Here is a 13,059-nt window from a genome sequence, read left to right as displayed (position 1 = left end):
GTGCCCGCTGCGCTTGAATAAATGTACTGCCCCCCAGCGCTATTATATATCGATACTGACCCCCGCTGCGCATATTTATATATACTGACCCCCCCCCCAGCTGTGCATATTGATATTCATATTTTCTCCCTCCCCTGGCTGCCAGTGAATGAAAACTCTATTAGCGGGGGAGCGGAAGGCTGCTGCCCGCTCACGCTGCTAAGAGTTTGTCATTCATAGCGGGCAGCAGCTGCATATCATGCTGTGGGGGTCAGACATATGGATATATGTCTGACCCTCACATCATACATGTACAAATGCCGGCTCACGGCTATGAATGACAAGCTATTAGGAGCAGCAGCGCGAGCATCCCTGCACTGCTTTACTTGTCATTCCTAGCGGTGAGCCGGCATTTGTATATATGTATGATGTGAGGGTCAGACATATATCCATATGTCTGACCCCCACAGCATGATATGCAGCTGCTGCCCGCTATGAATGACAAACTCTTAGCAGCCCTCCGCTCCGCTGCTAATAGAGTTTTCATTCATTGGCAGCCAGGGGAGGGAGAAAATATGAATATTAATATGCGCAGCTGGGGGGGTCAGTGTATATATAAATATGCGCAGCGGGGGTCAGTATATGCGGAGCAAGGGTGAGTATAGATATATAATAGCGCTGGGGGGCAGTACATTTATTCAAGCGCAGCGGGCACTAAGTGTGATATAGCGCAGCAGGGGGAAAGATATATAGAAACGCTGGAGGGGCCAGATATATACCCCCCCCCCAGCGATTCTATACATCTTTGCCCACCACAGCGCTTCTATATTAAAACTCTGCCAGGAGCCCTGATTGGCTCCTCGGTCCCGGCCATTCAGGGCTCCTGGTGGACTGGTGGGGAATTTAAAAATGAAAGATTACAGTACATTGCAGGGGATCGGAACATGCCGCCCGCTCCCCTGCTTAATAACATCTGATCGGATTGGGTCTCAGAAGTGAGACCCGGTGCGATCAATCCCTCAGGCCCTGTACTACTACCCCCAACATGGAACAGACCCTGTTCCATGCTGGGGGTAGCAGGATTCACTCAGTTTTGAGGAATTTACCGATAGCTCAGAGCTGTCGGTTTTCCTGTGAGTTTTCTTCACACTCGGAGGGTTTTTTCTCTTTTTGTCGGGAACACGCCCCTTTTGTCGGGAAAAACTCCCATTTTTTTTTTTTTTTCACTCTGAGTGATTTTGATTCTGGCACAAATTCTGGCGCAAATTCTGGCGCAGACAGAATTCTGGCGCAAAACCCGACAAAAAGTGTCGGGATCCTGTTAGTAAATGAGGGCCAATGGGTAGCAAAATCAGCTCAAGAAAATATGCAGCAAAATACAACACGTGTGATCCTACCCCCACAATCAGACATCTTATTTACTATCCTTTTAGTTTTTTCCTTCCCACCTTCTTAGACAAATATTAGACAACCAAATAATATATCATTTTTTTTAACTGCCATTTTGCAGCGAAGATTGCTTCATTCTGGCTGATAGTGGCATTCCTTAGCTTCTAAAAAAAAGGAGTGGGTTTAAAGGGGTACTCCAAAGGATAGGGGATAAGATGTCTGATTGCGGGGGTCCTGCCGCTGGGACCCCTGCGAACTCTCTGCAGCACCCGGCATTCATTTAGAACAGCGGCTGCGGCATCAGAGGCTTGTGACGGCCCCTCCCATCACGCCCCCTCCCATAGACTTGGATTGAGAGGGAGGGCATGATGTCACGAGGGGGCATGGCTATGACATCAGGCATGGAGCAAAGTTCACTACGTTCACCAGATGACTGCGGTGCGCAGCAGAGATCGCGGGGGTCCCAGTGGCGGGCCCCCCATGATCAACCATCTTATCGCCTATCCTTTGGATAGGGGATAAAATGTCTGGGGGTGGAGTACCCCTTTAAAGCAGTCAGATCCAACAAAATTTTGTTTTTTATATATATCACTCAGTACCTAATTCTGACCATGTACATCTAATTTTTATGTGTCTAGCACCTATATTTATTTTTTTATTACACTTGTAATTTAGCTCACTAGTGCAGGTCTCCGCCCCCTCCCTCAGTATGCTGTCTGCTCACATCTCCCCTAACATTAGCAAAACTACAACTCCCAGCTTGTCCTCACTGACAGTAGCGGGACACAAGCTGACAGTGGGGGGATTTTTCCTCCAGCTGTGAGCCCTGCGCTCCAGCTGTCAATCAAGGAAGTGTGTCCATGATATAGGTGAGGATGCATGGACACAGCAGGACTAGTATGTGTCCAAGTAGGCAGTGGGGCAGTTGTTTGACTGGCTTTTTCCGTATGAAAATTTTCTAATGAAAGCAATTGCAAAACCTATTGGTTATACATGCTTTACAACATATCAAACGTTTTTGTATCTGACAGTGCCCATTTAAGTCCCGAGCTGCTCCCTACACTTTTATTAGCCCCAGAATGAGGAACTTTATTTTTCACCAATAGTTTACAAAATTTTGATGTTTAGCAACATAGCAAATTTTTACTTTATTTCATCTTAATTTATACTGATTTTGAGTTTCACAATGTTGACTTCTCCATTCTTGACTAAAGCTAAATTAAGAATTGTTCTGGTTTTGTTGTCATGGAGCAGTGTACTGCGGAAACTTAGACAATACAGTTATACAGCAAAGTTGCCCATATACCATCAATGGCTATCTCCCCTGATCTCCTCATACCCATGCACTTTCAGTTTGGCTGAGTGTGCAAGCGTTATTAATGCTGAGAAGAGAAAAAGCCGCTACCAGACACCTCTGGGAGCACCTTAACTTTTGAGAAAGCAAAAGGATCAGGCATTGAAATTCAACATGCCCGATCCTGCTTTTCCATTCCATGTGACGATAAAACCAGAATCCCTCCAAAGAACAAATAGAGTAATGGAAGCGCTGAGACCAGGATAAGAGTAAGTATTCTTTATTCCCACAATGCAACGCATTCTGCGGAAGTTCCGCTGATGAAGCGGAACTTCCGCGAAACGCGTTGCATTGTGGGAATAAAGAATCCTTACTCTTATCCTGGTCTCAGCACTTTCATTACTCTGCTTGTTCTTTGGAGGAATTCTGGTTTTATCGTTATTGCTTGGTGCGGAGAAGCTGCAGAGACCTGCCTCATCATCTCATCTTCATGCTCATTTCCATGGTTGTACTTGGACAGGAGTGCAACTTTATCTTGTAAGCGCAATTCACATTGTTGTGTTTGTCCTGTTAACCCTAAGATCTTATACTACGGAGCGCATCCCTTTGTCTTTTTCATATTCATACCATACATGTGAGACAGGCATCTCATCCTGCTGAAATGAATGGGTTAGGCTGCCTTTTGTCCAGTGTGAATTCAGGCTGACTACTGCCATTCTGAAAGCAGCTATGTGTATGGAAGGATAGGAAGAAACGGAAATAACTCAAAATCAGTATAAAAGCAAGTAAAGCAAAGATTTGACAGTGTTACTGGTACTTCTGATTGCAACCATACAAAATATATATATTTTTTTATTTAGTACTTTTGCACAATACATTTTTTGGGGGAAAGGCAAAATATATATATTTATATATAGAAATGTATCTTCTAAAGAAACTGTATTAAAGTCTGTTATGCCACCATATGGCTCTCTCTAAAACTACCAAGATGCCACGACCGCTACTTAGCTACCTCTTTGCCTATGATGCACCATAACAGTATGGTGAAATGAGGAAAGTAACCACTGCTCACAAAATCCTATTACAGCACAGTACGTGGTTTAGCCTATAACCACCCGAAGGTATACCGCTGGATCCTTGGCTAGGCACGGGGGCAATAAAGACTCCGACGCCAAGTTACGGACAACGGAAGCTTTACTGAGGGTAGATAGTTGGTAAAGTCTATACAGTTCAGCCAGGGCCCAAGGAGGTGACCAATGACGCAGAGACCTTAAGGGCTTGCTGGGACTTGTAGTAGGACTGGACAATTGAATGCAGACCATGCTGATTTGACAGATGACAGGGACTGACTTGACTCATAAAGCTGTGACTTTATCTTACTTGACTTGATGGTGGCTGCAGGACTGGACTTTGAGGTCTCCAACACTCTTTACACACACACTAGACAAGACTGCACTGGACCTCAGCAAGAAGAGAGAGAGAAGCTCAAAGAGAGAGAAGCTCCACCCAGGGCTTATATGGGGAGACTAGCAGGGAGCCCATAGGTCACTCTTGGGATCAACTGGTCACTGGTACCTCCTGGGTAACAATCACATGACATATCACATGGTATAACTCTTAAAGCAACATTACATTTTATAACACTTTACATGGTAAAACATATTTACAACGGGGAAACACAAGTGCAGGGGGGCCTTGGGGACACTGAAGGAGGCTGCCTGACAGGACAACAGGAGCATGGGGTAACACCTCCCGTTCTGGGCCACCACGCACACACACACACAAACACACACACACACATATATATATATATATATATATATATATATATACACATACAAACATACACACACACACACACATACATATATATACACACACACACACACACACACACACACACACATATATACACACACACACACACACATATATATATATATATATATACATACATACAGACATCTGTCAGCTGTCTCATTATGATTTTCTGGATGTATTCCAGGGGCTGACTGCTTCACAATTAGTGAGTATTTTGTTTCTGATAGAACATAGCATTATCATGGGTGTCTCAATGCCAATTCCTTGATACGGGTGAAGGACTGCAGATTACAAAATTAAAGACAAAACCTCTGTCGGGGTGAGAAAAACATATTTACACCCAGGAAATCGTGTCATTCTGAAAACTTCTTCCCCAAATTGTTACCACAAACTTGGAGGCATACATTTCTGTAGAATGTCATTCAATGATGAATCATTATGAGTTTCTTAAACTAGAATCTTAAAGAGATTTTTCGGAATTATGTAAAAACGGGTAAAAACTAGAGCACTGCGTAGTTATACATGATCCTTCATGCAAACACATGCTTATTTATACCTACCTGGTGGGCTACTACAGTGGATGAGGGGTGCTAAGCACTTCAGTGGGCTTGGAGCCAAGAGGTAAACTGGGCATACACATTAGAAAGAGTCCCTGTCATTTAAAATAAAAAAGTGCTGAAAACCCCACCGAGCAGGAGAACAAGCAGGAAGAAGCACACGGTAGTGCACTTCACTCTCCAGCTTGCAGCGATCTCTGCTCAGCAATCCCATTATAGGCAAGATGCACAATTGCTTTTTTCTCAGGGAGATAAGTCGCCACCAGTATCTGAGTCTGTCAGCGGCTTCTTACCTCTTCTCTGTTAAAGGGGTACTCTAGCGCAAAACATCTTATCCCCTATCAAAAGGATAGGGGATAAGATGTTAGATTGGCACCCCGGTCATCCGTGCACGGAGAAAACTCAGCCCCATGCCGGATGATTGGGAACTACAGCTGCCGCGCCTCCTCCATTCAGGTCTATGGGAGGAGGCATGGCGGCTTCATACTAGCCACCACGCCCCTTCCCATAGACATGAATGGAGGGGGCGTGGCCTGAGGTCATGAACATTGGAACTCCACGCTCCCGTGTTCCTGACGCCGCTGCTGCCGGCCCATAGATTGCGGGGATCCCCAGCAGTGGCATCCCTGCGATCTAACATCTTATCCCCTATCCTTTTGATAGGGGATAAGATGTTTTGCCCCGGAGTACCCTTTAAGAGCTGAGCATGTATGAGTATGTGGGGTTCGGGGTAGACAGCTTTCACCTGAACAAGCTTTCTGAAATGTATGACCAGCTTAAAAGCACATGTAAATCAGTGAGGCTAGGTTCACACCTCGTCAAATTTCCGTGCAAATTCATCTCCTCGAATTCAACGGGATTCTGCTGTGCTGTGCACATGACGGAATTTCATTTTGTGTGTCCGCACAAAGAATGAACATGTTCAGAGTCCACACAGAATACATAGCCATCTATGAGACGGCGCATTCCTGTACGGTCCTAGCGCCAGCATGTTTATGCCCGCGCCCGCAGTTTGCGGAATGTCTGCACAGAGATTCTCCATGTGGACATTCTGTTGTGTGAACATAGCCCAAAGGTCTACATTTATAATCTCCAGGTGAAGCATTGCTTGGCCTGTACTGCTATTATCTTGAGTCAGTGGCGTACCAAGGGGGGGGGGGGGGGGGGCGGCGGCCCGCCCCGGGTGCCACTCTCGAGGGGGGAAGGGGGGAGAGGGGGGGGGGCTCTGCATATACTGTACCTATAGGGAAGGGGGGGGGGTGCTCTGCATATACTGTACCTATAGGGAAGGGGGGAGAGGGGGGTGCTCTGCATATACTGTACCTATAGGGAAGGGGGGGAGAGGGGGGTGCTCTGCATATACTGTACTCATAGGGAAGGGGGGGGAGAGGGGGGGTGCTCTGCATATACTGTACCTAAAGGGAAGGGGGGATGCTCTGCATATACTGTACCTATAGGGAAGGGGGAGAGGGGGGGGTGCTCTGCATATACTGTACCTATAGGGAAGGGGGGAGAGGGAGGGGGCTCTGCATATACTCTACCTATAGGGAAGGGGGGTGCTCTGCATATACTGTACCTATAGGGAAGGGGGAGAGGGGGGCTCTGCATATACTGTTCCTATAGGGAAGGGGGGAGAGGGGGGGGCTCTGCATATACTGTACCTATAGGGAAGGGGGGGAGAGGGGGGGTGCTCTGCATATACTGTACCTATAGGGAAGGGGGGGAGAGGGGGGCTCTGCATATACTGTACCTATAGGGAAGGGGGGGAGAGGGGGGGCTCTGCATATACTGTACCTATAGGGAAGGGGGGGGAGAGGGGGTGCCTCTGCATATACTGTACCTATAGGGAAGGGGGGGAGAGGGGGGGGTGCTCTGCATATACTGTACCTATAGGAAAGGGGGGTGAGGGGGGTGCTCTGCATATACTGTACCTATAGGGAAGGGGGGAGAGGGGGGTGTGCTCTGCATATACTGTACCTATAGGGAAAGGGGAGAGGGGAGGCGCTCTGCATATACCTATAGGGAAGGGGGGAGAGGGGGGTGCTCTGCATATACCTATAGGGAAGGGGGAGGGGGTGCTCTGCATATACCTATGGGGAAGGGAGGCAGAGGGGGGGTGCTCTGCATATACCTATAGGGAAGGGGGGGAGGGGGGTGCTCTGCATATACCTATAGGGAAGGGAGGGAGAGGGGGGGTGCTCTGCATATACCTATAGGGAAGGGAGGGAGAGGGGGGTGCTCTGCATATACCTATGGGGGAGGGAGAGGGGGGTGTAGCTCTGCATATACCTATGGGGAAGGGGGGGCGTAGCTCTGCATATACCTATGGGGAAGAGGGGGGTGTAGCTCTGCATATACATATGGGGAAGAGGGGGTGGGTAGCTCTGCACATACCTATGAGAAAGAGGGGGGGGGTTTAGCGTAGCTCTGCACATACCTATGGGAAAGAGGGGGGGATGTAACTCTGCATATACCTATGGTAAAGAGGGGGGTTACCTGGCTACCTACCTACCTGCCCTTTTACTGTGCAGGACAGCAAGGAGGGCATTATTACAGTTTGTGGGCCTATAGATGGGAAGATTGTGTAGAGGAGGGCACTGAATATATGCAGAGTCTGACATGTTTTTCCTGCAGATGTTAAGAGATCCACATGGTGGTCTTATCCGGACAGAGAAGAAAAGGAAAGAGGACGCCGCTGATCAGAAAAGACGTGATTGTGAGTCCCAAAATGTAACTGTAATCACTTATATGGTATATACATCCTGTGTACAGCTGATATCTACCACCATATGGTCCTGTATATAATCACTTATATTGTATACAGATCCTTTATAGTATACTGGTCTGTGTATAGTGGTTGTATTCAGTACAGTATGGTGGTATTATCCAGTTATTGTGTGGTGGTATATATTTACTCCTTGTATACCAGTATTATTAGTCATGGAAATTTACCTAAGTTAAAGTGTTTCTTATATAAATTTTAATTTATTGTATGTGGGATTTGGGTGGAATAGGAGCGTGGCAGAAGATTGATGAGCTGCAGAGCCTAGCAGGGGCCCTTGCTTTTTTTTTGGTCCGGGGGCCCCGAGTGTTGTCAGTCCGCCCTTGAGGGGAGGGAGGGGGTGTAATTAAGGGGGGTGGGGGGGGGGGGCGGGGGGTTTAGTGCCAAACAAAGGGTCCGCCCCGGGTGCCAAATGCTCTAGGTACGCCCCTGTCTTGAGTATCTATTGGGGAGTTTCAGTTTTTCATCGTCTTCAGCAAGTTAAAGGGGTACTCTGCTGCTCAGCGTTTGGAACAAACCGTTCCGAACGCTGGAACCAGCGCCAGGAGCTCGTGACGTCATAGCCCTGCCCCCTTATGATGTCACGCCCCCCTCCCATAGACTTGCATTGAGGGGGCGGGGTGTGACAGCATGAGGGGCGGGGCTATGACGTCCCGAGCTCCCGGCGCCGGCTCCAGCGTTCTGAACAGTTTGTTCCAAACGCTGAGCAGCGGAGTACCCCTTTAATTGTATGCTTGATTGAATGGAAGTGATGATGATCACCAGTTTGGCCAGAGAAGACCATTCCAGTTATGGGCCATTTTTGTGTCTCTAAAAGACAGTGGCCCTGATTTACTGAGTGTAGTTTTTTTTTGCGGGTTTTGACTCCTGAAAGGTATTTTTACATGGTATTTATTAATGTTTCCCTACGTTTTGCACTTTTCTCTACATTTTGCTTTTTTACACACGCTCTGAGCTATCGGTTTTCCAGAGCTCAATTCCACCACATTTTCTGTGGAAACAATTGACAAGGGAGGGGGGAGGCATATATAGCTTTATATTCTGTTACCAATCCGCGATGAAGGGACCTAAGAGGTCTTGAAAGCTGGGAATCTATATCTTCTCAGCCAATAAAGGTATTATTGCTACTCCACTTATCTCCTATATTTCGAGGGCTAACACAGTACCGACTCTCATCTTGAAATATAATATAGCACCGTATAAGGAAACAGCACTAGTCTAGGATAAATTGATGGGAGCTGTAATGTTGGCAATATTTGTTGTCACACAAAAACAGCTACTACTAAAAAGGATCATAGTTAATAAAGATTTGAATCAGAGTAGCCTCTCCCCCCCCCCCCCCCAAAAAAAAAGGTAAGATAAGTCGCAATGTGTACCATGAATGCTTCGCCAGTCAGAACTGCACTGTAGCAGGGAACATTAATTCTTCCCAAGTACTGCACACGGCACGGGAGGCGCTCCTTCCACCCTGCATGCCACTCAATGAAATGACGTTATCATGCACGGCATGCAGGGTTAGCCGAGTGCCACATCCAGCGGCAGCTCTGGTGTCAGCGCTGGAGCGGAGGTCAGTGATGGGGGGCAAGGGGGGGGAGGACCAAAATGCACTTTTGCCTGTGTGTACAAAAATCCTTGCATCGGCCCTGATTAGAGACCCCAAAGATTTTACAACTGTTTCCATCTTATCACTTATGGTTGTTCCTTCTCAGCATGTTATTCTGCACCAACAGGATCCGACCACTCGGAACCCAACTGATCTGTACAACATACAAATGTTTGGAAGCCCCATAAACAATGAATAGAAAGCTGGGTGCACAAATTCAAGTTAAGCCTCCCAAAATACATACCAGATCACTCTCTAGCGATAAGTAAAATAAAGCTCTTCCCAGAAAAAAAACAAAAATAAAAGGCGTGATTGGAGTAGCATTTGGAATAAAATATATAATCTAATTTTCCATGTAATACAGGTAAATGCGTTTAAAGGAGAAGTCTTGTGGTGAAAAACGTATCCCGTATCCGCAGGATAGGAAATAAGTTTTAGATTGTGAGGGGTCCGAGCACTGGGGCCCCCCGCGTTCTACTGTACGGAGCCCCGGGTCTCCCTGGGAGCGGCGCGTCACGACCCCCTGCCTGAAGCGGGAGCCACCATGCCCCCTCCATATAGCTCTATGGGAGAGCTGAAGATAGCCAAATGGTTCTCCCATAGAAATATATGAAGGGGGCGGGGTGGCCCCCACTTCATGCAGGGGGCCTAACGCACCGCTCCCGGGGAGAGTTCCTGCGGATAGGGGATACGTTTTTAACCACAAAATTTCTCATTTAATTCAGTGTGAAATAATCCAGAAGCTCATATTGTTCAGCACCTTTGTCTACTTACAGGACTACAATACAATGTGGAATACTAAAAGAAAAAAATAATTAGGAACTTCTTTGTATCATCCAGCACGTAACAGTTCCTACTGATGGTGGATTATAGATTATAGGAATATCTATTTGTGAGTATCTAATATGTTCATGAAGCATTCTCTTACTTGGTAAGGTGGAGTATGATGATGTTGTCTGATTCACCTCCGCTGTCCACCCCTGACCAAGTATAATATAGAAGAGGATCACCGGTGACCACAGCCGTCCCAACATGATTATCTAAAAAAGAAATCAATAAAGATAACATTAAAATAATGAATTATTAACACATCTACATTATATAGTTATATAAGTTAGAATTCATCTAGATCCAATTGGACTAGATGGTGATTTACAGGTACTAATGATAGATGAAAGTGTTAACATGGCTACATAGCCCGAAGCCGTAATAAAAATCCTTCCTACAAAAGGCAACTTTCTTTGGAGGACCTGCAATACATAGGTGTTGATTTAAACATATACTGTGTAATGCTTCATTTCTCCTGTTGGAGTGCTGCAGGGGAATTGAACAACTGAATATACACTGCTCAAAAAAATAAAGGGAACACTGAGATAACACATCCTAGATCTGAATGAATGAACTAATCATATGAAATACTTTTGTCTTTACATAGTTGAATGCGCTGACAACAAAATCACACAAAAATTATCAATGGAAATAAAATTTATCAACCCATGGAGGTCTGGATATGGAGTCACACTCAAAATCAAAGTGGAAAACCACACTACAGGCTGATCCAACTTTATGTAATGTCCTTAAAGGGGTATTCCAGGCAAAAACTTTTTTTTATATTTATATATCAACTGGCTCCGGAAAGTTAAACAGATTTGTAAATTACTTCTATTAAAAAATCTTAATCCTACCAATAGTTATTAGCTTCTGAAGTTTTCTGTCTAACTGCTCAATGATGATGTCACGTCCCGGGAGCTGTGCATGATGGGAAAATATCCCCATAGGAACTGCACAGCTCCCGGGACGTGAGTCATCATTGAGCAGTTAGACAGAAAACAACAACTCAACTTCAGAAGCTAATAACTATTGGATGGATTACGTTTTTTTAATAGAAGTAATTTACAAATCTGTTTAACTTTCCGGAGCCAGTTGATATATAAAAAAAAGTTTTGGCCTGGAATACCCCTTTAAAACAAGTCAAAATGAGGCTCAGTAGTGTGTGTGTGGCCTCCACGTGCCTGTATGACCTCCCTACAATGCCTGGACATGCTCCTGATGAGGTAGTGGATGGTCTCCTAAGGGATGTCCTCCCAGACCTGAACAAAAGCATCCGCCAACTCCTGGACAGTCTGTGGTGCAATGTGTCGTTGGTGGATGGAGTGAGACATGATGTCCCAGATGTGCTCAATCGGATTCAGGTCTGGGGAACGGGCGGGCCAGTCCATAGCATCAATGCCTTCCTCTTGCAGGAACTGCTGACACACTCCAGCCACATGAGGTCTAGCATTGTCTTGCATTTGGAGGCCCCCAAAGAAATGCCACCCCACACCATTACTGACCCACCTCCAAACCGGTGATGCTGGAGGATGTTGCAAGCAGAAGAAAGTTCTTCACGGCGTTTCCAGACTCTGTCACATCTGTCACATGTGCTCAGTGTGAACCTGCTTTCATCTGTGAAGCGCACAGGGTGCCAGTGGCAAATTTGCCAATCTTGGTGTTCTCTAGCAAATGGCAAATGTTCTGCATGGTGTTGGGCTGTAAGCACAACCCCCACCTGTGGACGTCGGGCCCTCATACCACCCTAATGGAGTCTGTTTCTGACCGTTTGAGTGGACACATGTACATTTGTGGCCTGCTGGAGGCCATTTTGCAGGGCCCTGGCAGTGCTCCTCCTACTCCTCCTTGCACAAAGGTGGAGGTAGCAGTCCTGCTGCTGGGTTGTTGCCCTCCTACGACCTCCTCCACATCTCCTGATGTACTGACCTGTCTCCTTGTAGTGCCTCCATGCTCTGGACACTACGCTGATAGACACAGCAAACCTTCTTGCCACAGCTCGCATTGATGTGCCATCCTGGATGAGCTGCACTACCTGAGCCACTTGTGTGGGTTGTAGACTCCGTCTCATGCTACCACTAGAGTGAAAGCACCGCCAGCATTCAAAAATGACCAAAACATCAGCCAGGAAGCATAGAAACTGAGAATTGGTCTCTGGTCACGACCTGCAGAAACCACTCCTTTATTGGGGGTGTCTTGCTAATTGCCTATAATTTCCACCTGTTGTCTGTTCCATTTGCACAACAGCATGTGAAATTGATTGTCTATCAGTGTTGCTTCCTGAGTGGACAGTGTGATTTCACAGAAGTGTCATTGACCTGGAGTTACATTGTGTTGTTTAAGTGTTCCCTTTATTTTTTTGAGCAGTGTATAGTATTGACATCTATGTGTATTTCCACATGTCCTTATGTAAACTTTACTAATTTTCTACTATAGGCACATGCCTAATTGTAAATATAACCCTATAACATTTTGATTATTGAAAACAATAAGAAAACAGTCACCTAAACTGCCAGGTAGGTACCACAAGAAGAATGATTTATGTAATATGTATGTTAAACTTATACTAAACTGTATCCACCAAATGCTACTGACATTAGACAATATATAATTCTAATATATCAGTTTATCTTCTGTTATTTAGCAGATACTTGAGCGCAAGACTGAGAAAATGGCCGGATGATTTGACTGTGGAAACTACATCAAAATCTAACGCTAACATATACAGTGATCCCTCAACTTACAATGGCCTCAACATACAATAGTTTCAACATACAATGGTCCAGAAAAGACCATTGTAACTTGA

General features: G+C 45.9%; 1 protein-coding gene across 7 annotated transcripts in view; it reads right to left on the bottom strand.

Moving 5' to 3' along the window:
- PTPRE (protein tyrosine phosphatase receptor type E) overlaps window positions 1–13,059 on the bottom strand; it is a 245,356-nt gene that overhangs the window by 103,079 nt on the left and 129,218 nt on the right. For all 7 annotated transcript variants that reach the window (XM_056528880.1, XM_056528879.1, XM_056528882.1 and 4 more), the window contains one exon: window positions 10,354–10,465. In XM_056528880.1, coding sequence (XP_056384855.1) covers window positions 10,354–10,459 — 106 coding nt within the window. In that variant the 5' untranslated portion in view covers window positions 10,460–10,465. The remainder of the gene's footprint in view (window positions 1–10,353; window positions 10,466–13,059) is intronic.

Source organism: Hyla sarda, chromosome 7 (assembly GCF_029499605.1).
Source record: "Hyla sarda isolate aHylSar1 chromosome 7, aHylSar1.hap1, whole genome shotgun sequence".
In the NCBI taxonomy this organism is placed as follows: domain Eukaryota; kingdom Metazoa; phylum Chordata; class Amphibia; order Anura; family Hylidae; genus Hyla; species Hyla sarda.
The sequence above is the reverse complement of the archived record's forward strand: the minus strand, read 5'-3'. Positions and strand labels throughout refer to the sequence as shown.